At 37.9% G+C, this 25,608-nt stretch overlaps 5 protein-coding genes across 5 annotated transcripts; 2 read left to right on the top strand and 3 right to left on the bottom strand.

Moving 5' to 3' along the window:
* Positions 1–284: 284 nt before the first annotated feature.
* On the bottom strand, positions 285–3,509 carry rpl6 (ribosomal protein L6). The gene is made up of 6 exons (XM_065248308.2): positions 3,338–3,509; positions 3,099–3,212; positions 2,848–2,991; positions 877–925; positions 569–753; positions 285–463 (listed from the first exon to the last, which is right to left on the bottom strand). The coding sequence occupies exons 1-6, from the start codon at positions 3,485–3,487 to the stop codon at positions 311–313; spliced, it is 795 nt and encodes a 264-aa protein (XP_065104380.1). The 5' UTR covers positions 3,488–3,509; the 3' UTR covers positions 285–310.
* A 2,391-nt stretch (positions 3,510–5,900) lies between these two features.
* On the bottom strand, positions 5,901–9,382 carry acaa2 (acetyl-CoA acyltransferase 2). Its single transcript, XM_065248304.1, has 10 exons — positions 9,254–9,382; positions 8,545–8,711; positions 8,138–8,266; positions 7,932–8,048; positions 7,706–7,853; positions 7,452–7,627; positions 7,230–7,359; positions 7,065–7,135; positions 6,823–6,977; positions 5,901–6,384 (listed from the first exon to the last, which is right to left on the bottom strand). The coding sequence occupies exons 1-10, from the start codon at positions 9,267–9,269 to the stop codon at positions 6,300–6,302; spliced, it is 1,194 nt and encodes a 397-aa protein (XP_065104376.1). The 5' UTR covers positions 9,270–9,382; the 3' UTR covers positions 5,901–6,299.
* A 146-nt stretch (positions 9,383–9,528) lies between these two features.
* On the top strand, positions 9,529–12,439 carry mrpl40 (mitochondrial ribosomal protein L40). The gene is made up of 4 exons (XM_065248305.1): positions 9,529–9,685; positions 9,772–9,852; positions 11,440–11,595; positions 11,799–12,439. Exons 1-4 carry the CDS (start codon positions 9,645–9,647, stop codon positions 12,106–12,108), a joined length of 588 nt encoding a protein of 195 aa, XP_065104377.1. The 5' UTR covers positions 9,529–9,644; the 3' UTR covers positions 12,109–12,439.
* On the bottom strand, positions 12,336–14,515 carry c11h22orf39 (chromosome 11 C22orf39 homolog). Its single transcript, XM_065248307.1, has 3 exons — positions 14,423–14,515; positions 13,485–13,652; positions 12,336–13,410 (listed from the first exon to the last, which is right to left on the bottom strand). The coding sequence occupies exons 1-3, from the start codon at positions 14,447–14,449 to the stop codon at positions 13,279–13,281; spliced, it is 327 nt and encodes a 108-aa protein (XP_065104379.1). The 5' UTR covers positions 14,450–14,515; the 3' UTR covers positions 12,336–13,278.
* Positions 14,516–14,711: 196 nt separating this feature from the next.
* gle1 (GLE1 RNA export mediator) lies at positions 14,712–25,442 on the top strand. Its single transcript, XM_065248301.1, has 16 exons — positions 14,712–14,917; positions 15,294–15,539; positions 15,831–15,992; positions 16,182–16,330; positions 16,894–16,954; positions 17,620–17,874; positions 18,013–18,241; positions 18,325–18,434; positions 18,520–18,589; positions 18,676–18,818; positions 20,343–20,533; positions 22,309–22,435; positions 22,521–22,625; positions 22,712–22,794; positions 25,108–25,171; positions 25,288–25,442. The coding sequence occupies exons 1-16, from the start codon at positions 14,819–14,821 to the stop codon at positions 25,354–25,356; spliced, it is 2,163 nt and encodes a 720-aa protein (XP_065104373.1). The 5' UTR covers positions 14,712–14,818; the 3' UTR covers positions 25,357–25,442.
* Positions 25,443–25,608: the final 166 nt, after the last annotated feature.

Here is a 25,608-nt window from a genome sequence, read left to right as displayed (position 1 = left end):
TCAGAAAAAATTGAATGCCTCAAAAACACTACATTATCTTAACCAAAACACTTAAAAACCTTCACATTCACAGGAGATCTTCTGACACTAAGAGAAAAAGATCAAAAGCACATATTGCTCTGCCCTGTATAAATATGTTAAGTAGCTGTGTTACAATTAACCCCGTGTTAGTTTGTGCCCCGCTCAACCCTCCTCTGGAGACACAAAAGATTTCTTAGTCTTCTAAAATATCCCCTTAAAGAATTTCACACGTGCAAACCAAAAATGAGTCTGGGAGAATGAACTGGGTAAACAGACTTTTATTCGCATCTTAGAAAACCAGTTTATGGGGATAAACTCCATTAGACAGGAAGAATTGGGAGCGCAAGTATCCCTTCAGCTGGGGAACCTTCTTGATCAGAGGAAGAAGCTGAGAGTCCACAGCTTTCTGAACTTCCTTTCGTTCCTCTGTCAGCTGGTACTTCTACAAAACAAAGGGAATGCTTAGTACCACGTCGCTCACATCAGGCAGTACGTTTGTTACAATCTGTTATTATAGGACACATGATGGAAGAACTACTTGATTTACCTCCTTCTCTGTGTCAAAGATCTCTCCCTCCTGGTGCTTGGGTTTCCTCAGCTTCTTCTTCTTGAAGTAAGCATCAGTCAATGTCTTGGGGACTTTCAGCCCAGAGATGTCCACTTTGGTAGCGGTGGCAATGCAAAACTTCTGGTGAGCTCTGCGCAAGGGAACCCGGTTGAGAGCCAGAGGACCTGTGAAAGATCAGAAATTATTCACTCAATGAGCAAACAGATACAGATTTAGAATGAAGACTGATTATGAAAGAAAAAAAATAATTTAATTGTAAATGACAATGCAGGAAGAAACTGGCTTACCAGTAACAAGGAGGAGACCACTTCCCAGCTGCTTAAGGAAGACCACACGCTGTAAAGAAACAGATAGCATTAAAAACTCCCATTTCAGTTTCTAATAAGAACCTTTTGCAATGCAAATATCAAGTGCAATTTGTTAACCTAATTCTGCACAATAAAGTGTAGATAAACAGTTAACAAGTGTATGTGTGGGAAGACCGCGTACAGGTCCGCAGGTCTGTTATGCATGTAGGAGTTTCATTCGTCATGTGGATGCAGTGCTGTGATAACGGACCTACAGGTGTTCGTCAGTGTATATTAATGTATATGCAGTACTGTTTGCTTTGTTTAAAGACATTCAGAAGCTGTTGGTTATAAAAGTATGCAGTGTTATTTTTACTCAAGTTTAAGTGAAACCATTTAAACAGCTGAGCCCATTTGTTTGCAGAGCTATAAAAATGTATTTATGTGTTAAAGGAAAACACCACCGTTTTTCAATATTTTACTGTTTTTACCAAAGCTTCGATTAATTAATACATACCTCCCTTTTTTAATGCATGCACTTTTAATCTTTGTACAGCGCTTCTTGAATGTAGTAGCATTTAGCCTAGCCCCATTCATTCCTATGGCTCCAAACAAAAGTTTTAATTTGTGCCACCATACTTGTGTAACTACTCATGTAACAGTCTTTAAATAGGGAAAACATGGAAGTGTTTGGTGGCTTCTAAATTCATCCCTGTTTGGAGCCTAAGGAATGAATGGGGCTAGGCTAAATACAAAGATGTACAAAGATTAAAAGTGCACGCATTGAAAAAAGATAGGGATGTATTAATTTATCTAAGTTGAGGTAACAACATCGTAAAATATTGAAAACGGTGGTATTTTCCTTTAAATGCTATTGCTAATCAAAGCAGGTGACATTGTCTGGGCATAACGTCACAATGCGAGCTTGCTTGGGAAAACCCATCTTAAGTATTTTTTGTGATTTAGTTTTCTATAAAAATCATCCCACATAAAGAAGTTTGTGTGAATATAAAATCCCAGTAAGGTCATGTTAAAGATTAAAATCAACAAATGAAATCATTCTTTGATGCTCCTCATCACATCCTAAGATTATAACCATGGGTTCACACCAGCCACGTTTGAGGCGTCAAATTCGCGTCTAGTTTGCCGCTTTAACATTTTGAGTTGACTTGCTTCATTCGCGCATGAAATTCTAGTCATCGAGACATTCACATAGAAATTCCCGTCTTGGGAGAGGCTTCTGCGACTCCACTCGCTTTCTGTAATCACGTCACTACTAGAGTAAGCACCTGATTGGTTAACGCGGCACGTTTTCAGTCCAAAGTTCAAAATTTTCAACCGTAGCAACGCTCAATTCGCGACATTCGCGTCGGAGCCGATGGTTTAGTGCAGTGGTTCCCAAATCCAGTCCTCGGGACCCCCCTCCCAGCATGTTTTAGATGTCTCCTTATATGAAACACCTGATTCCACTCATCAGGCTCCTTCCAGCCTAGCCTGATGAGTGGAATCAGGTGTTTCATATAAGGAGACATCTAAAACATGCTGGGAGAGGGGTCCCGAGGACTGGATTTGGGAACCACTGGTTTAGTGGACGGTGCTCCGACACATGGTGCAGACGCACTTCTGGCGACCCGAGTTCGAATCCCGGCTCGAGGTCCTTTGCCAATCCCATACCCCTCTCTTCACCCTATACTTTCTTGTCATTTTCTTAATTACTTTCTATCCAATAAAGGCAAAAATGGCCCAAAAAATTACTTAAAAAAAACAACGCCAACCGCACCGAGCTAAACGCCTCATTAGCACCGCGAGACCTCCAGACAAGCGTCAACAGTTCTTTACAATGACTTAACATTGAAATCACTCGCACTTGACGCCTCTACCGCAGCTGGTCTGAACGCAACATAAGACTTTAGCCTGGATTTCACAGAGAGGGGACACGTACTGGAAACCACAAAACACCAATATATGTACCTTTCCACGATGGCGTCCGGTCAGGAGGATAAGCACCGTTCCAGGGGTGATGGTTTTGCGAAGTCTTCTGACGTGGCGACTGAAAGGTTTTTTGCCGTGACTCAAAAGCTTACGGGGCACATCCTCTGTGGGGTAATAACGGGGCTGGACACACAAAAGTAAAGCCGATAAATATATGCAAGATCACGCTTTCCAACTCTTGTTAAAGTTTCATCCTGGATACTGGGACAGATTACTATTTTTCTACTCACCATTTTGCGCAGTCTGACGACACGGGTGCCTCCATTTTTGTCTCCACCGACAGTCTTGATGGCAGTCATGGGCTTCTTCTCCTTAATTGGTTTCACCTTAAGCTTCTTTTCAATCTGAAAACACGAAGCATACTTCTGTTCTAATACTGGAAAATTTTACACGTTCAGTGAGTGATAATGAAGTCTAATTTTGAAGTGGTGCAAAGTTAAATGACACTTCTTGAACTGCAGACGCTCACCTTTGTCACAGGAGCTTTAGTCTTCCTCTTGTACATGGCACGGCGGGAATACATGGCTGACCGGGAATATCGGCCAATGCCCCGGGCCAGAACCGGGTTTCGGCTCCCGTGATGCTTACGGGCAGCCTTCTTCTTATCGCCCTCAGCCATCTGAATGTTTTAAAACAAGTGTTCAGATATGCATTAAATACAGACATGGTTTCATCTTTCGTGTTCTGCAGCAGAGGCAAAACTAACCTAAAGTCTTGCATAACTCTACTGTAGGATAGTTTATTACTAGTACTGTACATTAAATATAACAGTTACTCTCTTACCAGCTGAATGGACACACATTTACATATTAAAGATTTATGAAACTAATAAACCAAATCTGTCATTTCATTACCAGTTAACATGCTCAATCATTCATTTACATTAACTTGTGTAGCATGAGGCTGCACTGACTCAACGTGACCTGCTGTAACGCAGCTAACCGGCTAAACACACACACACAAACACAGTTATAAACTACAAAACGTCATTACAGAGCTTCCAATAAACACGGCATTTTATTGACAACTGTTCACATGTTTGTAACGTCTTTTTATTGTAAGTAAAAACACACAAGCGTTCATATCAGCTCACATTACGTCTGCATCAGGCCTAAACGATAACCGCGTACAGATCGGGAATAATCTAAGCTAAAGCATACAACACGCGCACAATAATCACATCTACTGGTGTTAAACATTTCACAGTGCGTTCACATGTTATCCATAATCAAAAATAAAGCACGGATTGACCAGATTAATATAGATTGCGTTTGGACAAATCAGACATGGAAGCCACAATTACCTTCAGCTAGAAAAAAAGACCGACATCCGGGCATTTGACGTATATATAGTGTGACGTGTTACGCTCGCGCGTCTACTTCCGTCACTCTGGTCTTAAAGACGCACGCGCTTTCTAACATCATGTTAAAAAAACAAAACATCATTTTGGATGTGAGCGCCCCTAAACGACCAACAAGTGAATCAGTTTTTTTTATTTTTTTATTTTTTTAAATGTCTAAAATGACCCGTATTCATTTTTATGCTATTTCAATCATAGTTTTTTTTTTTTTGGCTAAATCTTTAAAAGAAATGTATTTTATCATTTATTATTCCATTTTTGATTCAACAATTCATTATATAATTTTTTCTTTCTTAATTTATAAACAAACACAGTGTTTTGTATATCTACATTACACGGATGGTTCCGAAATTACCCTAATTAGAAACCTTTGATATTTGCAAATTTTTGCAAGTACAAACATATTAATTGTGATAAACTATTTACCTGCTACACACTAAGTCTACATACATGAGTTTTACCACAGAAAATATTTGCTATGATTTAAATAAACATTTGTATATAAGGTTACTATCACAATGGAATCCGTTTACTAGTTAGAAAGAGAAGCATGTGCAATACTATTAACTAACGTTATTATATATAAGGACTTATAATTGCTGTCGGTCAGAATAAACTTGCATCTCCATATTTCGTAATTTAAATTTTTTTTGTCATAAATCACAGCTACTGGTCACCCTTTACATATTTGTTTTCTATTATTTTTTCCACATTATTATTACTACACATTTATTTTAGTTAATCATTTTGATTCTTCAGTTACAGTGTTTTGCTATGGCACCATTTCTAATGATATGTTTTCCTATATTTTATGTTATTTTAATTAAAAATACATTTAATTTAAAAGCAGCTTTAGTCAAAAGGATAGTTCACCCAAAAATAAAAAATTCTGTCATCATTTATTCACCCATGTCTTTTTTAACCTGTATAAACTTCTTTTTTGCTGAACACAAAGTAAGAAATTTGCAATCAAACAGGAAGCTGAAGCACTATTTCCATACACTGCAAAAAATGTATACACTTGTTTTCAGTTAAAATATCTAAAAATTCTTAAATTAAGATGCTTTTTCTTGATGAGCAAAGAAAATAAGTCTAGTTTCTAGACCAAAAATATCAAATTTGTGATTTTGTGCATAAAACAAGCAAAAAAATCTGCCAATGGGGTATGCAAATTTTCTTGAATTAAGTGTTTAAGAAAAATTTTCAAGATTTATTTGCTTACCCCATTGGCAAATTTTTTTTGTTTGTTTTGCACAAAATCACTTTAATTTTTTTATTTTTTTTGTCTAAAAACTAGAATTATTTTCTTGGTTCGTTTTGCTCATCAGGAAAAATCATCTTAATTAAAGAATTTTTAGATATTTTTACTGAAAACAAGACAAAAATACTAAGACATTTTTTTTTTATCATTTTTTGCAGTGCAGAAGGAAAACAAAATAATCTGAAAGTCAATGGTTACAGTTTGATTACAGAAATTGCTCAAAATATCTTTCTTAGTGTTCAGGAGAACAAAGAAATGTAACAACTAAGGGTAAATAAATGATGAATTTTCAATTTTGGGTGAACTATCCCTTTTACAATAATAACCCTGCAGCATTGCACATTACAGAATGCACAAAATATTAAATCTACATGCACCTTTAACAAATAAATGAGTAATATTACAGAAATGAAAGTTTTACAGCTTTTTATTCATTGATAAGAACAATCAAGGCTCACGCTAGTCAAGATGTCAAGCCAATATTTTATACCGACAAGATTCTTTACAAAAGAACATAACTACGATAGAGTTTGTGTTGTGACACAGTGGAGTGAATATTTCACAGGCAAAAGAAGAGCAAGGCACATTACATTATCAACATCTGAACATACCAACGTTACTTTCCATCAGATTCTCATCTCGCTTTAACAAGTCATGTTATAAAACATTTTATAGTTGCATAATTAACCGTATGTGAGTCTATTTTTCTACCACTTTCTCTGTCCTGAGGATTTATTTTTTACTTGGGATGGTATACACTGGTGCATGACTTGTTTTTGTGTTTATTCAGTAAGTGTGTGTTATTTTGTCTTAGTTCATGTTTTCCAGGATGATGGCGATGCCCTGACCGCCACCAATGCAAGCTGAGCCAACTGCATACTTTCCACCTCGCCTCCTGAAAGCAGAGAGATATGCACTCATCACATGATTGCTTGTACTAATAATACACAGTAAGGATTATATATTCTAAAATGATCACCTGTTGCTATAAATGACATTCCAAACCATTTTGGGATAATCAACTAGATAATTAAATTACCGTATTTTCCATACTATATGTCGCATTTTTTTCATAGTTTGGCAGTTCCTGGAACTGATGTGAATGTCTGTTCTTCGGCTTGGATTTTGTGAAATTATTTTCTAAATAAACGCGACGTATAGTCCACTGCAACTTATATATGTTTTTTCCTCTTCAAAAGGCATTTTTGACTGATGCGACTTATGCTACGGAGCGCTTTATAGTCCGGAAAATAGGGTACGGTCAGTTTTGATGCCACATTAATTAAATTAATATATAAATGTGTGTTGCATTGGAAGTGTGACAGGTCTGTACCTCAGCTCATGAGCGAGGTGTCCAGTGATTCTCGATCCAGATGCTCCGAGCGGGTGTCCGACGGCGATGGCACCTCCATTAACGTTGCTCTTCTCAGGGTCTAACCCTAAAGCCTTCGCCACTGCCAGATACTGAGGTGCAAACGCTTCATTCACCTGCCAGACAGAGACACACATCATTATCTGTATCATCTGGTGCACACTTCTGACAGACAGCAGGAGCTCCAATGCAACTCAATCTACCTCCACCAGGTCCATGTCTTTGAGTGAAAGGCCAGCCTTCTTCAGCGCTTCTGTGATGGCAGGTACAGGCCCTGATGTACATGCAAAATATGATGTCATTTAATAAATATCTATAAACTTTCCCTGATGAGAACAGACAAATAAGTCGGTAAATTGAACTCTCACCAATTCCCATGATGCTCGGATCACAGCCTGAGCTATGATAGGCCACAATTCTAGCCAATGGTTTGAGGTTGTGTGCTTTAAGAGCGTACTCACTGGCTATGACCACAGCGGCGGCCCCATCAGACACACCCTATAAGAGAAGCCAACAATAGAAAAGGCATGTAAACTACACAATAATGATAAAGTAATTGTTAACATTTGGTCTAAAACCGTTATACCCACTGAAGCATTGGCAGCAGTGACTGTTCCACCTTTCTTGAAGACAGTGGGGAGCTTTGCCATCTGCTCCAGTGTGGTCTGTGGGCGGGGGTGTTCATCTTGCGTCATGGCCACTTTGCCTTTCTTGGCTTTCACATCGATGGGTGCAATCTCAGCGCTGTAATAGCCAGCATCATTAGCTGCATTAAAGAGATAGAGAGAGATGTGTCAGTACTGGTCTGGTGTTTTGATGTTTAGCCTCAGGTTGACACACTCACCTGCCTTCCACCTCTGTTGTGTCTTATAGGCGTATTGGTCACAGTCCTCACGTGTGATCTGGTATTTCTCTGCCAGGTTTTCTGCTGTGATGCCCATTGGGATCTTGACGTGTAGATCTGTCAGTCCTGCCCACAGTGTGTCTTCCAGCTGATTCACAAACACTAATGTTATTTATTCTGATCACCGACCTTTATCATTACTGGAACTTACATTTTATAATTTTACCTTCAAATCAACTCCGAACTTGGTTCCGAAGCGGATGTTCCTGACAGCGTAAGGAGCTTGACTCATGCTCTCTGACCCTCCGCACAGGACGACCTCTGACTCTTTAAGGCAGATCTCCTACACAACATCACACAACCGATAAACAACTCAGCATTATATTCACATGCAGAAATGTTCAAGCGCTTTCAGTTTAATCTGGATCTTGCCTGTGCTCCACTGATTATAGATTGGAATCCTGACCCACAGAGACGGTTTACAGTCAGCGCTGGCACTGGTATCGGTACGCCACACCGCAGACCCACGTGCCGTGCGATATAGGGGGCATCTGCAGAACTCTGAATGAAAAAGAGAGAGACATGTTCAAGGAAAATGACCAGACTGAAGAAAAATAACCAGTATGAATGGTTTCCATGACCGTATACGTATAGCATATTTTTTTTATTAATTTTTGCAACATATTACAAAAGTATTTGTATTTTTACATTGTATTGTACAGTGTAAGGTTCTGATGCCCATATGATGAAATGCATATTGCGTATGCACATTTGTAATATTTTGCTTTCTGCATATCTTGTGGCCCTGTGTTGTTTAGAGGTGTCAGTTACTCTCTCACCTGCATGACGTTTCCCATAATGACACTGTTGACCAGCTCTGGTGCCACATTCCCAGCTGAAAGAGCAGCTTTAGCAGCATGTTCAGCCAGATCTGTAGCACTGTGATCCCTCAGCACACCTCCATATGTGCCAAACGGTGTCCTCTTAGCAGAGACTATGAACACACCTGAATAAGAGTAAAGAGGAGACAGCAGTTTAAACACTCATGCAATGGATTGCAGTATAAAAGACTATATGTGTGTGTGTGTGTGTGTGTGTGTGTGTGTGTGTGTGTGTGTGTGTGTGTGTGTGTGTGTGTGTGTGTGTGTGTGTGTGTGTGTGTACCTACTATAAAGATGATTATGTAATGTGTCAATGAAATCCCCTTTACCCTACTTCTAGTATCACGAACACGCTTCTATTGATTGATGCTGGAGTTGGTTCAATTAATGACGCAGTTTTATTATTTGTATCTAATATAATATTCATTTAAAGATTTAGGCTTACATTTCCCTCTTAATAATAAGTTGACGAATTACAGCTGTGATCTCGTGAAAATATAAGAAATGCAATTTGCATGCAGAAAGAATTAAACTTAAATAAAAAACACTTGTGACTTTGAAGTTCAAGAGCAAGCGGCATAAAACAAAAACATACAAAATAACAAACAAAAAATCTAAGCAATTACATGTAACGCATTTAAAGATAAAATATATAAAGTTAATTTACCTCTTAAGAGAGCCATAGTGATGTTGACTATAATATTGATCGTTTGATTCGAGTGACTGCAGAGACACACCGCGCGTGAACTTTCACCCACTTAACACACAGCACAACATTCACATCACAACATTCGACTTATTCGTCAAATATTAGATTATATAAAATAACGTCACCCATTACACAAATACTTTCGTATAATACTTTTTTATTATTGTATACATTTGGCGTTTTATTACAGGAATTAGTGATACGATAAATTTGGAAAGTGCTGATGGAAAAGCAAACGGTAGGTTATTCTGACCTACAGCTACAGATCCACATTGTTCACCGGAAGCTGTGAAGACAGTTTAATAATCACATCGCTGCTGATGCATATTAAATTGATGTTTTTGTAAATATGGCTGGGATTGTGTGTCGAGTCATATCGAGTCAAACATGGTATGTAAATTATTTTACATTCATGTGCACGAGAAAATATTGTTGATTTCTCATAGAGGTCACGTTGATAATATTCTGTGTTACAGCTGCCGTCCTGTGCTGTCTTCTGGCAGACAGAGTCCCTGGTTTACATCAATCCTTACTATAAAAACCTCTGCACCATTAAGGTTAGTATAGTTAACACTATTTTCCTTACAATAATTACTATGGTAAGCACAGTTTCTGTTAATACTTTGGGTATTGCACTTACGTTAAACTAAGAAAAGGTTTGTTGCATTACCATGGTAAAGTAATAGTGTAGGGTTAGGGTAGATAGTAGTGCCACGTTTTTTGGAAAATATTGATAAAGTTTTGTAATAATTGTTAAAAAAATATTTTAAATGAATTTATTGTTTTACACTGTATGAGGATCTCATATTAATACATTGGGCTCTATCTTACACCCGGCGCAATGCAGCGCAATGCGCGACGCAAGTGTCTTTCGCTAGTTTCCACCCTAATTTTCACGTTTAGCGCCGCGTTGTTTAAATAGCAAATGCATTTGCGCCCCCTTTTGCGCCCATGGGCGTTCTGGTCTGAAAACGAGGTGTGTTCAGGCGCATTGTTGGCGCGTTGCTATTTTGAGGCAACTAAAATAGACTACGCCATTGACCAACAAAAACCTGGTCTAAAGTCTAAAGTCAATGGCGCAATGTGTTTTATGTTATTTAAAGAGCGCATTAGTAAAATGCGCCTATACACGGGAGGACAACGCGGGTTTGCTTATCACAAGGTACATGAATGCGCAGCAGCACAAAAATGCTTTTAAATATGAAAGATTAAAGGATTGAATGTAAAAGATTATCATTGAGTCTCTTGGACATAAATGAGGACTAATTATGAGACGTTAGAAGGCGCAAAGAGCTGCTTCACCTGCAGCCTGGTAAATAAATAAATGCTTTGCTTTAAACAAATGCATCTTGCATGTTTTTAAATATTTTTTTTTAATGCCACCTCACGGATTTATTGTATATGATTACTCTGTACCTGTGGATATGGTGGGATGAGAAACATTTTTAAGTAATGCTTAAAAAAACTCCAAAGTCCAAAGTGCTGAAACGTGAGGAGAGCCGTTTGTAAATTCTTTATCTCCTGTTTGTTACAAATAAAGTATTTTTAGAGTACAAAGCTTATCTTACATACTTGTAAATTATTTTTTGATATTGGATAGCCATACATTTAAAGCAATTACAAGCCTGCTTTTTACTTCCATGACTAAAAGAAAACGGGTTTTAAAGGTTTTAATAAAAAAATAACAATTTCAATACAAGTGAAAAACAACACAATTATTTAACATTAATCTTAAACTGGGGATCTTCTTCCTCCGCTTAGTTTTTCAGTTTACAAAGTCCGTCATCTAAATAGGGATTAGACATAGCGCCAGCGCAACTGGCTTTTAAAGGGGATGAGAGCTGTGACTCTCATTGGTTTACTGCACGTTACGCCCAAAATACTCCCACTACAATAGGACCTACCCTTTTCGACCATGCGCTCGGCGCAAAACCATTTTTCCCGTCGTTAAATTAGCAAAAGTGGATTTGGACACGCCCATTTAGACGTTGCGCTGTGCGCTTTAGACAATGCGCTTAGATCGTTAAAATAGGGCCCATTATGTTTTGTATGAGTAACAATAACTGCAGCGCTATTGTGTGGTGTGTTTATGGTATTTTAGTTAAGTCATATTTGTTGACCTGTATGCCTGATGTACTCAACAGAGCAGAGCCGAAGAAGAAGAAAAAGGTGGATCCACGGCGAGAGCTTATGATGAAAGAACGTCTGAAGAAGAAACTGAAAAAATTAGAGAGAGTTCCACCAGAACTGATTCCCATTGAAGATTTTGTCACACCTGCTAAATGTCTTGATGAAACCAGGTACAATTGACACAAAGAAGTTTTTCCAACTTAACCAAACTCTAGGTTGATGTCTTTTTAACCCTGAGTCACATCTGCTTTATTCCTGAGTTTATTTAAAAGTAAAATAATAAAAAAAGTTTTGCTAGTGGTGTATAACCCTGTCTTGTAAAGCTTTACCTCAAAATAAACAGTTAATAAACTTCATTCTTTATGTGCTTCAGGGTCCGAGAGGGTCCTAAACTGTCATTTGAAGAGAGTGAGCGCAGAGCCCTGCTTCTTAAACAATGGTCCAGATATAAATACTCCCAGCACCAGACTGAAATGGCTGTTATTGAGGAGGCGCTGGAGGCCCAGAGGCAGGCACTGGAAGAGCTGAAGATTGAATCAGAAGATCTTTACAAAGCAGCGATCAAACCAGATACTGATCTGTTCCCTTTCCAGCATCAGGGTCCCTGCTACACACCCTCATTTCCAAACTATGAAGCCCCAGATGGCAAATACAATGACATTACAAGAGTATACACACAATGAGGGGTGTATTAGGTGTGTAAGGTTTATTGAACAAAATAAGGACTGGGCTCTTCAGATAAACCAGTGTCAACATGACTGATGAAGAACAGCTGGAGAAGATTTATCAAAACATTAAAGAAAACAGGACTGTGAGAATGAACAACTTTATTCATGTGTAGTTGTGCTTATTTACAGCCAAAATATCTGTTATTGTTCTTTATGCATTTCATAAAATCTCTTTTTTTACATAAATAAATATTTGTTAACACCCAGTGTGGGACAGCCCACACAGACACAGTTGGTTAATATCTGGAATAGATCTTTAAAAAAATTAAAAGTCTTTTTTCACTAATCTCAATGTTTTTTTTTACTTTAATTTCAGAAAATGTATTTCAGCATTTACTAAATGAAAAATTACAACGATTGACATAAGTTAATGCACAATGAACTAACATGAACAATTGTACTGGCATTAAAGGGTACATTTTATGCAAAATACACTTTTACAAGGTGTTTATGTTTGGACATAAATGTGTGTTGGCAGTGTGTGAACACAACAACCCTACAATAAAAATTATCCACCCTCTTCTTGTAAATCCACATTAAACCAACGCATTAGACATGCTGTTTTGATATTCTTGTCAATGTGATGTCACACCGATAAAGCCCCGCCCACAGCCACTGACTTACTGTGGTATTTTGAACTGAAACTTCACAGACATATTCTGGATTAAATAAAGCCGTTCTTTGGTTTTATGCAAAGATTCATAATGACAAAACAAAACATAATCTAATATTTATTTTTCCCGAGGTTTGGTTTGGCTTGCATTTTAGATTTCTTCCAGCTATTTGGGTTAAGAAGAACCAATAAATATGAACATGAAGCAGTGTAATTGTCCACATTTGTGTACAACAGGTTTCAGTTACACCAAATTAAGTATTATGGTGCAAACAACAAAAAAATGTAATGTAAACGTATTTCTTAGGAGGTTAAAAGCTTCCATAATTTATTATATTTGACTGTAAGCTGCTCTGCATTTTTCTGTGTGGACCTCAGATTTAAAGAAGTGCAACAGAACAGTAAATCAGAAAACGCAGAAAAGAAGAATCCTGACATCTGCAGGAAACTTTCTTCATGGATTTATTGTATATGACAATCATCAATAGTCTGATGTATTCTGCAATGTGTGTTTAAGAGTCCTGTGGTTTGCCCTGGTTGAGTGGCAGATGCCAGTCAGCTGGAGGAGTCTGACGGAGCTCCCAGACTGGAGAGAACTTCTTCTGCTCGGCCACACGCTTCCTCTCGCTCTGCTGAAGAGATTCCTGAAGATATGAGAGATGGATGAATGAGTGCAATCAAAGCAAGAGTCTAGTAAAACAACCCTAAAAACACTCACCCTAAAATGTGCGCTTTGATTTTTTTCCCACTCTTTACAGGAATTAAAATCCTCTTTCCACTGCTGACAGTCTGGAGCTTTGCCATGTGTGTAGTACTGATGAAATCTGTTCAATAGACTCTTACAGTGCTTGAATTCACTCCAGTAGACTTCACAGGCACGTGGTGGCTGTTTTCAAACACAACCAAAGCAATACATTACAAATTAATACAAATGAACACAAAAACAAACCCTACTGAATGTGACTTTAATGTATATAGTGAAATATATTTTACTTATATAGGTTAAATGTAAAATAAAATGTGATATGCCATTTAAGACATCTGCAGTTGTATTTACAATATATATTTAAGTTGTCCATGTTCCCTAAATGAATTTAAATACTATCAAATTATTTTACCATGGGGTGTGCTTTATGATTCTGTTGCATTTTATTTGTGGTAAATATATATATATATATATATATATATATATATATATATATATGCTGCTCTCTTAGCCAGCTCACCTTTTGTAAAAGTGAGTAGGTTTTAACCTGTTTAAATAAATAAATGAATGAAAGGTGTGTGTGTCTGTATAATAACACTTGATAGTATCCAGAGTGATATTATTTTTACCATGCTATTGAATGATTACATGATGCAATGGTATTTATGGTAATCAAATGCTATATTTTCTACAATACCCTGGTACATAATACATTTCCAAAAAATGCAAAACTATTGTCCTTCTAGGTAGAGTTTTCTATGTTTACATTATCCGCATATGAAAACCTGAAAACACTTTTAATTCATGTCACATTCATTAATGTGACGTCAACTTGTGACAGCTTCAAGCTTATTATATGTACAATAAACACAATATATGCCAATGAAAGCACGATTAAGAGAATTAATTTACATTTTCTGCAGGAAATATACAGATGGTTTTAAACGTACCCTCCACTGTGACTGTGACCCGTCCATACTTATCTCTCTTCTTTGATGTCTTTTGTTGAGTGCGCTGGATATGACGTTACACCACTGCCACCTACTGACATTAATAAATAAATTCACACTGACCTCACTACTACATTTATTATCAAACTATAATCTGAATCTGTTGAAATTTAAGTTTAATGTCTGTGTTAAGTGTTATTTCTATATTATTTTGTATATAATCAAACGACTCTCGTAGTTTTTTAATTTGTCATCCGAACTTTTATTTTGTAGTTTGCTCAGGCGGAAGTGGAAATTAACACCGGCGGGTTGTTTTGCGCAGAGCCCTTGCGGTGTTTGTAGTTTCAGATACTCTCGTGTGTTTAGTGGAATAAATCTCACATTTATGTCTCCAGAATGCACTCTGAAAATCTGCGATGGGAAACTTTAGATGCTTTGAAAAACTCTCCGAAAGGGAAACTCAAATACAGTCCGGACTGGCTGGATAAGGGAGAGGTTAGACCAGCTTGCGTCTTTACTTTCAAACTATATTTCCTAACAACGAATCTATTAACAGAAAGTTACGTTATTTTTAAGGCTAATATAATTTTTATCACTTGATTATTATTGTTGTGTTTTTGCCATGTACCGTGATGTTGCTTTTTTTGACATGCTAACATTTTTAGCATCGTATGTTTATAATAAACATAGTATGTTCACAATGCTCTCAGTGAGCTCCTAAAGCTTGGGCCAAAATACAAACCAGTTTACAACAATATAATAATGTACTTTTAAAGCACTATTTAAGTCCGCAGATACAATCTGCCTGTCTTCATTATCCTGCTGTCTCTATTTTATTAATGTCTTTAAACACACCCCATCTTTATTTCAGGATATCCTGTCAGGCTGTATTGAGGTCTCAAGTCTGTCCCCTCTATCAGGACAGATTCTGAAAAAACTGAGTCCTGGACCCCGATTGAAGAGCCGCTGCTCTCTGGGTTCTTCTGTTCGTGATACGAGTCATTGTGTTTTAGAAGATGTTTTATTGTGTGGTTCGGCTCCCATCAGCCCCAGGCTCTTTTCACCCCCCACCTCTCCACCTGCAGCTTCAATCCTTATTGAAGAGAAAGATGAGAAGGTGACATGATCGTTTCTACACAAGACTGTCACTTCTGAAATATGAAAATGATTTGGTTCTAAACATTTATATTTAGCACAAGGATTCATTCACGACAGACAGACAGAAGTACAAATGTATGAGCCGATACTGAGATATAAGAGTGAAAAAAGTTAAAATAACCACTCATGTGATGCACTCCCAATGCAAGTAAATTATTCATTTAAAGAGTCAGGAGATCATTTTGACACTGTGATCTTTTTGTGCATGCACAACTCCAAAATTGATTTTTTTTATTTATTTTGATGTCAGAACACAGAGGATAAACAGGATGAAACCGATTATTGTGCCATCGCTGTCAGTTCTGCAGAAAGCATCAACTCCGCTCCGGTGATCTCCGTCCTGTCACCCAGAGCCACACAGATGGCAGGATGCATCCGCATGTGTGAAGAGAAACACAGGGCCAAAGCAAAGGTAACTCACTCTTAACGCTTCATCTGACTGCTAGACTAGAGAAAGAAGGATTTTGTTTAGTACTAAACTGCTATGCAGTATTAAGTGTGACTAATGTGTTAAAAATTGATTTGAGGCCACTTTATATGTCACTTTATAAATATAAAATATGTCTCTCTTTCTTTCTGTTTATTTCTCGCTGTCTCTCAGGTGGAGTTGAGCCTCAGGCAGGAACAGCAGGAGCGTCTCGTGGCAACAGTGGCCAGCCGAGGGTCCGAGCAGCTGAAGCGATTGGATGAACTCATGGCGCTGAAGCAAAGGCAGGAGTATCAGAGCATGCGGGACATGATGGAGAAAGAGTAAGTGACCTCTGCCCCTCTCATGCTTTCTCTTTTACATGTGTTATTTTGGAATCAAACCCGTGATCCAGATGTTGCCAGCACCAGACTCTCATCAGAGCATGTAACTCAATGTAATTCTAATCGTAAAGACTAATCATTTGCAGGATAAAAGTTTTTGTTTACATAATATATGTGTGTGTACCATGTATAATAATTATATATATATAATATATAAAATATATATATATATAAATACACACAAATACATGTTTAATTTTAAGAAAAAATATAAATAATATAATATAAATTATATATAAATATAAACATGTATATACAAATGCAAATGTTTCTTAATTATATACATGTGTGTGTGTTGTGTGTATTTATACATAATTATTATACACAGTACACCCACATATATTATGTAAACTTTTATTCTGCAAATGATTAGTCGCATAAATCGTGAAGCAGCACTAAACGCAACAAATAAATGTCCATTGACCCTTATCCAAGGCTAAAATGGTAACGGCTGTATTTAACTGTGTCGGAGCATATAAAGAGTTTTTGTATTGTTTTTAAAGGACACAGGAGAGTCTCGGCCGTCAAGAGAAACTGCGAGAGGAACATAAACACAGAATGAAGGTGAGTGTTTAGATCATTCCCATTTAAAGGATGTTTCGGGAACATCTTTCAGTAACATTTTTGGAATAATAACCACAGAACATAATTTTCTCTTATAGTGTAATACTTGTCGGGTTTAATCGCTAAAGATTTTCTGTGCTGGCCCAGTTAGGCCAGTGGTTCAAAATGTACGTGCCCTGACAAAACTTGCTCTGGCCCCACCACAAAAAAAGCACAAAAACGTAAGACCTAATTATTGTTTTTATTATTTCTGACCCATTTATTCTTAATAAATAATGTTATGACGCCAAAAACTGGATTCATGGATTCATTATACTGTTACACATGTGAACTTCACATTCACTTAAGCTAGAACTGATAATGTTTACAAAGGTGCTCCTGGCATTTTGAGTGAATTTTGTGTAAACATGTCCATTCAAGGATACAAAACTTAGTTTAACCCCGTGACGTGGCTTTCAGGGCACGCACACAAAACTCTTTTATGTCGTCTTTGCTTGGATATTTAAACTGGTAAAGCCTAAAACACGTTCACATGATCAACTTTCGTGCCCGATCGGGCAAGTGACAGTCCATATTGTCTATCCCTGCTTTTAGTGATGTGCTGGCAATTGAATTATCTCCAGATTTCCGGTAGGTTTTAATGACCTGCATCTATTTTATCACAGATCCTGAACCTGCGCTTGAGAGAGGCGGAGCAACAGCGCCTACGGGAGGCGGAGCTTGAACGTCAGAGACAGACGGAGGGCAGAGAGAGACTCCGAGCGCTTAACGCCATTCAAGAAGAAGTGCTGCAGCTCAACCAACTCTTACAACCAGCTTTGCCCACACAGACAGGCCCCGCCCCTGACCACGCCTCCTACATCACCCGCGGCAACCAGCTCTGCTCACAGGTGTCTGAAGTGGTGCGAACCACTGCTGAGGTGAGTTGACATTACTTCTGATTCTTCTTAATGATTACTGAGTTGTTGTTTTTTAGTATGACTAAAAGTTTTGTTTTGTTTGACTGCTCATTGTAAAAAAAGAAGAGCATTAAAAGCCTAGTTGTCTGTGTTATACAGGGTCAGTTTCCAAACGTGGAGGACATGAATGTGGCGGAGCGAGCGCTACAGGTTATGAGGTCGCTGGTCAGATCTCTGCATGAAGAAGTGGCACAGGCTGCAGAACGGATGAAGAAGGAAGAGGAGGAGGAGGAGAAGAGGAAGAGGCAGGCTGAGCTAGAAGCCCAGCAAGAGGAGCAGAAGAAGAAGACTGCAGCGCTGTCCGCTAAAGAGAAGACCAAGCGTGAGGGTGAGAAAGATAAATCGGAGCATGTATGATCGTTTCCAGACCTGTTGCTTTAAGATGAGCAAATGTCTTCATCTACTCTACAGGCCTGCAGTTGAGAGCAGATGACAGCACTTTAAAATGGTACATCGGGCTGCAGGAGTTTGCGAATCAGTGTGCTCAATCTTTTGAGGATCTCAACAGTAAAGATATGCAGGTTAGACATCCAGTGCTGTGCATCTTATTGGATGAGGTATTTTTGAAGTGTATTAAGTTTGTTTTCTTATAATAAAAACGTGCAGACGAAGAAATTAAAAATGGAGCTCCAAAAGGCTGCCACAATACCCGTGAGCCAGATCGGATCGAGATCAGGTGAGATAAAGTGAAGTGAACAGCACAAAGTTTTGTTTGTTTTTTGTTTATTTTTCTGAGGTTGATGTACTCCGCTTTGTGTTCAGGCTCTCAGCTGAAGGAAATCTTTGAGAAGATTGATAAACTGCTGTCAGGACGCACGGTGGCGTCCGGTGGAAAGCAAGTGTGTGCTTCCCAGCATCCACATGGGCAAGAGTTTGTCAATTATAAACTTGCAGAAAAGTTTGTGGTAAGGATTTGACTTGAAAATGAAAAAACACACTTTTTCTTATCTTAAAAAACATTTGAAAGGGTGAAAAGGCGACACTTTCAAATGTATATAACTTTGGCATTTTTTTTGGTCTAGAAGCCTAATCTTGGTCTTGTTTTAAAGAAGACACTTTAAAGAGTAACTAAACCCTAAACCAACTTTTTTTAGTTATTGATCTGTAAGAATGGGGCTTTATTAGTGCTGTTCATTGATTTTAGTAAGTTTTTTGACATTTGGATATAAAGTGTTTCAATAATACAATATATGGTGTAAAAACGTCTGAGTGCTGCCCTCTTCAGGTTAAACGGTGGCTACTGCAGTTGAATTTTCCTGTTGGATGTTGGGTCCAAAAAATGACTCGTGACGTAAGCAGGTTCAAGCTCACCACGCCCGTGTTGCGATCTCACCACACACTTAGTTCGTCCCCTCTATCTCCGTTGGGGTCTGCCCACTTTTCTTGCATTTTTCAAATATTGCCAGTGGGCGGAGTCAGGCTCTGACCAGGGGTTTAGTTACGCTTTAAAGTTTTCACGGAAGTGTCTGGAGGTGAAAATATTAAATAAAAACAGTTTAAATTTATTCTAATAAGTAAAAAATAATGCATTAAAGTATATATTTAGTGGGCGGCCACTACGCTTGTCAGCGAACACTACAGCTTAGACCTATCAGACTTTTAAAAATAAGAATGTTGGCAAATATTGAAGTAAACTCGGGTGTCCCGCTTACGGGACAGCATTAGTTAAGGCAAGGCAAGTTTATTTGTATAGCACATTTCATACACTGAGATCATTCAAAGTGCTTTACACAGAAATGAGAAAACAATATATAAAAAAGAAAATGTAAAAATAAGAGATACACGATAACATCACAATAAAAACAAAGATACATGAGAATTTAAAATAACAATAAAAAAAATAAATGTGATTTTAATAAAAACAGTTTAAAATGTAAAAAAGAATAAAACAGGAGTAAAAGTGACTTGACGTAAAGATAATTCACTTCAAAATGAAAAACCCTGCCACCATCCACCCATCCCCACGCTGCTCCAAACCCGCACGCATCCCCCTCCTCCGACGAACACAAAAGAAGATACCCTGAGAAATGATGGCAAACACATAGCAGCAAGCGACCATAGACCTCCATAGTAGGAAAAAAATATTTTGTAAGTATTTGGATAAATGACTTAGAAAATATTTTATTAAATGATGGTAAGAAGTTCCATCATATTTTTTTTATTCCTACCATGGAAGCCCATGGCCACCCACCGCTGTGCGCCCACCACCACCTCCCAAAATATCCTCCCCCGTGCCCACCATAAAAAAAAAGAAACCCACACAGTTAAGGGGAAATACCTATTATATAACACTAGTGTGTTATATTGAATGTTTAATAAAAATTTTGGTCAGTATCAACTTATACGACTACTGCCATTTGAAGTTTCAGTTTTTAAGATTAAAGGGAAATATAAGTAAGTAAATAAATGAATGTACTAAACATTTGCAGAAACAAGGTGAAGAAGAAGTGGCGTCCAATCATTTAGCAGCATTCCCCATTGCTGTTGTGGCGTCAGGTGTGTGGGAACTCCATCCCATAGTTGGAAAACTCATACTTGCCCACCTCCATAAGATGTGCCCGTATGCCGTTCCGTACTACCCACCCATGAAAGAAGGCATGTCTGTTGAGGACTATCAGAGGTGAGTGTTTACTGAGCTACTTCTTTTTGTGCTGAAAGGGCAGAACTTGTTTTCAGTATAAATTGGTCCCTTATTCACAGGATGTGATGTCACATTCTGCTTTTGGTATGTCTGTGTACACACAGATTAGACCAAGACATCACATCCATTTTAAAAAAGCTGTGTAAAATTTAAAAGTTGAGCGTCAATTTATGTATTTCGCTTCATTCCCGTACGCTTTGTGTATTTGGCTTTAGTTGCATATGCACTTGTTTGCTTTACTTATTTGTTGTGATTATTTCATTATCTTGAGATAATATCAATCTTCACAGTGTTTCCCACAGATCTGAAATTTACTTGTGGTGGTAGCTGGTGAAAAGGGCAATCATTATTATCCACCGACAAAAAATGGTCTACTATACATGTAACAAAGAACTAATAATGTGTGACACAACACAATACTTTGATTTATAAAACATTCATATTAATTTCACATTATAGTTCATTAATCTAACCACCCCAAACTTTTCTTGCCATAAACAAAGCTGACACTGTTTGTCAAAGCACCACGAAAACACTTTATGTTTTTGCACTGATATATGAAGCAATTTGATGACCCCTTTTATCAAACTCAATTATATACAATACTATGTATACTATAGCCTATATAGACAGTGCAGGTCTATAGATTATAAATGTGACTGATGTTATAATGTTAATAACTTCTATAAGATAGGCACTTTTACTGCTTCTGCTTTCTATTTCTCTTTTGCCGATTAAAAAAAGCTTAATCCACTAATTATTTCAGATTTAAAAGTCTACTTGCTGTCCCGATGACGGACTTTACATTACAGCTTTGCGTTTTTTATATCCTGAGTCAGCTAGAGCTTTGCTCATTCAGTATTAGCACTGCTTTTTGCTACAATCTCTGTGCAAACTGTTTAGATTTTAGTAAAGATATTGTCTATTAATAGTAAGATTATTAAAAAATGGGATAAAGAAAATGAAGCGGCGCGTGGTCGTGACAAGAGCCAGTTGCTATCGCCATAGAAACCGGAGGCACGCTAAAACAGCACTCGAGCTTTAGCGCGGTAGCGCTCACGGCCGTTCTCCGATCGACTCGGGTTTTACACACAATATTAATCAGACTTGGGACCCGAAGTAATGAACTAGGACCGACCCGGACCCATCTGACCATTTAAAATATAAACCCGGAACCGTACGGGTCCCGCGTCCTCAGTGAAGAAAGACCTCTAATGGTAAAACTCTGCTCAAGTTTAGAAACATGAAAGGATACAATGTGACACTGAGGTTGCTTCGCGTCGCGCCCAATTCATTGAGAAACAGAGCACGTGAACGGACACTCAACCGGAGAGACACAACGTGCTTGCACGCAAAATGAAGCCAACTTAGATGCTATAAACACATATGCACATAAGCATATGCGACCATTTTGGTCGCAGTGTGTTCCCTGGCTGCTCCGTATGTGCTGCTGCAGTTGATCCAGTTTGCCGCGCTGGATGATGAGTTTATGACGCGTGCATCATCTTCACGGTCACCCGACGCTCTCTCTCGCGCTCTCCCTCTCGCGCTCTCTCTTTCGCGCGCGCTCTCTCTCTCTCTCTCCAAAACACGGGTCATCCAGTCGAGTTCAGAAAATACGGAAATTCGTAAAGTGATTTTTTTTTACCTGGGTGGGTCGCAATTTACCTGGGCGCAGCGCCCAAGTAGAGCCTATGTATGGGAAACACTGCTTCATAATAATACGCATACATTTTTTTTACTGTGCACAACAGAATTCTGGGATACCGTGTGGATGACTCTAAAGTGGAGGAGCAGGACAGTTTTCTGAAGAGGATGTCAGGAATGATTCGTCTGTACGCGGCGATAATCCAGTTAAAATGGCCTTATAACAAACAAGGGGTGTGTGTACTTAAACGTTAATTAATAATACATGTGACTGTGAGAAGTTGAATGTCTGATTGATGTTTGTGCTGATGTTGTGCAGCCTCATCCTCATGGGTTAAATCATGGCTGGCGCTGGTTGGCACAAATTCTCAACATGGAGCCGCTTGCTGATGTCACAGCCACAATTCTTTTCGACTTTCTGGAGGTGAATTTCTCTTCTGCATATAAATATACATATAGTTTACAGGTCAGTTTTTGTAAGTGTTCTTTTTGAAATATTTTTCTGTGCAGGTTTGTGGAAATGCCCTAATGAAGCAATATCAGGGCCAGTTCTGGAAGCTGTTATTGCTTATTAAGGAGAAATACTTTCCAAGGTATTTATTTCTGATGTTTAATAAGGAAATTTATTTATTATATATAGAAATATACTAAACACAAACTTATAATTTATAAAAGTGAAATTGTACATTCACTACCCAAATGTAAACGGATTCTTTAGTATAATAACTTAAAGGATTAGTCAATTTTCAAAAAATAAAAATCCAGATAATTTACTCACCACCAGTCATCCAAAATGGTTATGTCTTTCTTTGTTCAGTCGAGAAGAAATTATGTTTTTTGAGGAAAACATTGCAGGATTTTTCTCATTTTAATGGACCCCAACACTAAACAGTTTTAATGCAGTTTAAAATTGCAGTTTCAGAGGACTCTAAACGATCTCAAATGAGGCATAAGGGTCTTATCTAGCGAAACGATTGTCATTTTTTGACAGAAAAAAAAAATCACTTTTAAACCACAACTTCTCATCTTCATCTGGTTGTGTGACGCGCCAGCGCGACTTCACGTAATTGTGTAATGACGTCGAAAGGTTGTGTTACATACAGGGCTCTGAACCGGTTCAAGGAACGAAAACGAAAACCGGAAACGAACGAAATTTTAACAGGAACAAAAACGAAAACGAAAACAAAATCAATTTTAATTGTTCTGAACAGAAACGTTTATTTAAAATTACCATTAACCGGTTAATAACGTTATTTTATCGTTTTCTTTAATATTGTACTTTATCAGTGACCAATCATGAATTGAACAGTACAACATGTGACTTTGATGCATCAAGCGTGAGTGACTTTGACACATAGCGTAAGTGAAATGCCCGCGCCGCAGTCATCGAGTCTCCGGCCCGATAGCATTTGTCTTAAATAACCACCAAGCTACCCATCAAATGTTCAGAGGTATGTTTAAGTTAAAACTTGATTGGAAATATGAAGATGCAAACTGTAACTCAAAAAAGCCATGGGGACTTATACCACTGTCAATTACTTTTTAGATGAGTCGCCACCAAGAAATTCCTTTTCGTTATTATTTTTCTTACGACAAGCTGTCTTAACAAGTCTGTCTGCAATATTGAAGGATGTGGGGAAGGGGTACAGTAGCCGGGAATCACTGAGGTAACTTACAGAGGCACATTTAACGTAAACATCCAGCAGAGTATGCTGCGGTTTCAACCAGTAAAAGACCAGCATAAAACGGGTCGTTTTTTTCAGCTGTTTATACTTAAAATTAAAGCAGGTTTTTCTTTTGTGGTTTTAACAATTAATGAAATGTTGAAGTTTAGTTATATCATGTGTTATGTTATTATTTTTGTGTGAAAATTAGTCTGTATGCATGCATTTGTTCAAGTATAGCCTGAATTAAAATAACGTTATTAACCGGTATTTTTTCTAAGTAAACCGTTTTCGGAACGTAAATGTTCAATGAGGAACGTAAAAACGGAAACGTTAAAATATCGATTCTGCTCGGAGTGAAACGATTGATAATTTTTTTCGTTTTTAAGCCCTGGTTACATATATGAAACGCACATTTGCGGACCATTTTAAACAATAAACTGACACAAAGACATTAATTAGTATCATTCCACATACAACAATGTCGGAACGGTCCTCTTTCTCCACACTTGTAAACACTGGGGCGTAGTTTTGCATACATCATCCGTAACCTCTTGATGTAATGACGTATTGCGTGAGGTCGCGCTGGCGCGTCACAGGACCAAAGTAAGACAAGAAGTTGTGGTTTAAAAGTGCATATTTTTTATTTTTCTTACTAAAAATGACAATCGTTTCGCTAGATAAGACCCTTATGCCTCATTTGAGATCGTTTAGAGTCCTTTGAAACTGCAATTTTAAACTGCATTAAAACTGTTAAGTGTTGGGCTCCATTAAAGTCCATTTAAATGAGAAAAATCCTGGAATGTTTTCCTCAAAAAACATAATTTTTTCTCGACTGAACAAAGAAAGACATCAACATTTTAGATGACATGGTGGTAAGTAAATTATCTGGATTTTTTAAGAAAATGGACTAATCCTTTAAGATGATTAGCTTCAGAAAAGGATAGAAATACAGTAAGTTGTCACATGAGACTCTGCATTAAAGCCAGATATTAATGGGCCTGTTGCATAGACATAGCTGGTAAGTTAGGTATGTGTCTTAAGAAGTAGTCTGACCACCTAGCAATTAGTTTAGGATAATCAGTCTTACTATTTGGTTTAAATTAGACCAATCTATCTTTATGTGTCTCGAAGAAAAAAAGCTAGTTTTTAGAATAGTTCTAGAAGTGTATGCAACCAGCCATAGGTGTGACTGAGGCCTGTGTGTCCTAACAACGAAACTAAAGCACCTGATTTCCTCAGAATTGAAGCGGTCACCAGCTCTGGTCAGATGGGCTCTGTAACCAGACTCAAGCAGTTTCTAGAGGTGAGCAACATTATGTGTAGAAGAAGCTGTCAGATAAATGTATACATTATAGACCTTTAATAACTACAGCACACTGCAGTACTTAATGCTTGTTTTGTATGTCTTCTTTAACATAGACATCTTTAAGAACTCAGCAGATCCCTTCTCCCAAGGGTCAGCTGGATCCTGGCTTCTGGAGGTCCTGATTGGTGGAGTCGCTTGTGTTATTAACTAATTAAAGAGAGATGAAACTTGCTGCTGTCCAGTGGATTAAATATGTGCTTACATGAGACTTGATGCGTTTTTTTCATATGTAGAATTAACTTATTGGATCATCGTGTCATCTTAAGTTCAATTTTATGTTCTTTTATCAAAACTAGTGTTTGGGAAAGTATGACCTCCTGTTTTTAAAATATCTGAGTGTCTTGTAACCATGTTTATCAAATCTTTAAGTTCAT

Source organism: Paramisgurnus dabryanus, chromosome 11 (genome assembly GCF_030506205.2).
Source record: "Paramisgurnus dabryanus chromosome 11, PD_genome_1.1, whole genome shotgun sequence".
Taxonomy (NCBI): domain Eukaryota; kingdom Metazoa; phylum Chordata; class Actinopteri; order Cypriniformes; family Cobitidae; genus Paramisgurnus; species Paramisgurnus dabryanus.
The sequence above is the reverse complement of the archived record's forward strand: the minus strand, read 5'-3'. Positions and strand labels throughout refer to the sequence as shown.

What these genes read in the sequence shown, in the direction of transcription:
- rpl6 (XM_065248308.2), bottom strand. Translation starts at nt 3,487, where the DNA reads ATGGCTGAGGGCGATAAGAAGAAGGCTGCCCGTAAGCATCACGGGAGC. An exon ending in TCGTCAGACTGCGCAAAATG is followed by an intron (nt 2,992 to 3,098) that starts GTGAGTAGAAAA and finishes TTGTGTGTCCAG; the next exon opens with CCCCGTTATTACCCCACAGA. An exon ending in TCTTTGACACAGAGAAGGAG is followed by an intron (nt 464 to 568) that starts GTAAATCAAGTA and finishes TTTGTTTTGTAG; the next exon opens with AAGTACCAGCTGACAGAGGA.
- acaa2 (XM_065248304.1), bottom strand. An exon ending in TCCGAGCATCATGGGAATTG is followed by an intron (nt 7,136 to 7,229) that starts GTGAGAGTTCAA and finishes CATGTACATCAG; the next exon opens with GGCCTGTACCTGCCATCACA. An exon ending in AAGACATGGACCTGGTGGAG is followed by an intron (nt 6,978 to 7,064) that starts GTAGATTGAGTT and finishes TCTGTCTGGCAG; the next exon opens with GTGAATGAAGCGTTTGCACC.
- mrpl40 (XM_065248305.1), top strand. Translation starts at nt 9,645, where the DNA reads ATGGCTGGGATTGTGTGTCGAGTCATATCGAGTCAAACATG. An exon ending in AAAACCTCTGCACCATTAAG is followed by an intron (nt 9,853 to 11,439) that starts GTTAGTATAGTT and finishes TGTACTCAACAG; the next exon opens with AGCAGAGCCGAAGAAGAAGA. An exon ending in AAATGTCTTGATGAAACCAG is followed by an intron (nt 11,596 to 11,798) that starts GTACAATTGACA and finishes TATGTGCTTCAG; the next exon opens with GGTCCGAGAGGGTCCTAAAC.
- c11h22orf39 (XM_065248307.1), bottom strand. Translation starts at nt 14,449, where the DNA reads ATGGACGGGTCACAGTCACAGTGGAGG. An exon ending in GGTCACAGTCACAGTGGAGG is followed by an intron (nt 13,653 to 14,422) that starts GTACGTTTAAAA and finishes GTTTGAAAACAG; the next exon opens with CCACCACGTGCCTGTGAAGT. An exon ending in ATCAAAGCGCACATTTTAGG is followed by an intron (nt 13,411 to 13,484) that starts GTGAGTGTTTTT and finishes TCATATCTTCAG; the next exon opens with GAATCTCTTCAGCAGAGCGA.
- gle1 (XM_065248301.1), top strand. Translation starts at nt 14,819, where the DNA reads ATGCACTCTGAAAATCTGCGATGGGAAACTTTAGATGCTTTGAAAAAC. An exon ending in AAGGAGAAATACTTTCCAAG is followed by an intron (nt 22,795 to 25,107) that starts GTATTTATTTCT and finishes TGATTTCCTCAG; the next exon opens with AATTGAAGCGGTCACCAGCT. An exon ending in GACTCAAGCAGTTTCTAGAG is followed by an intron (nt 25,172 to 25,287) that starts GTGAGCAACATT and finishes TCTTTAACATAG; the next exon opens with ACATCTTTAAGAACTCAGCA.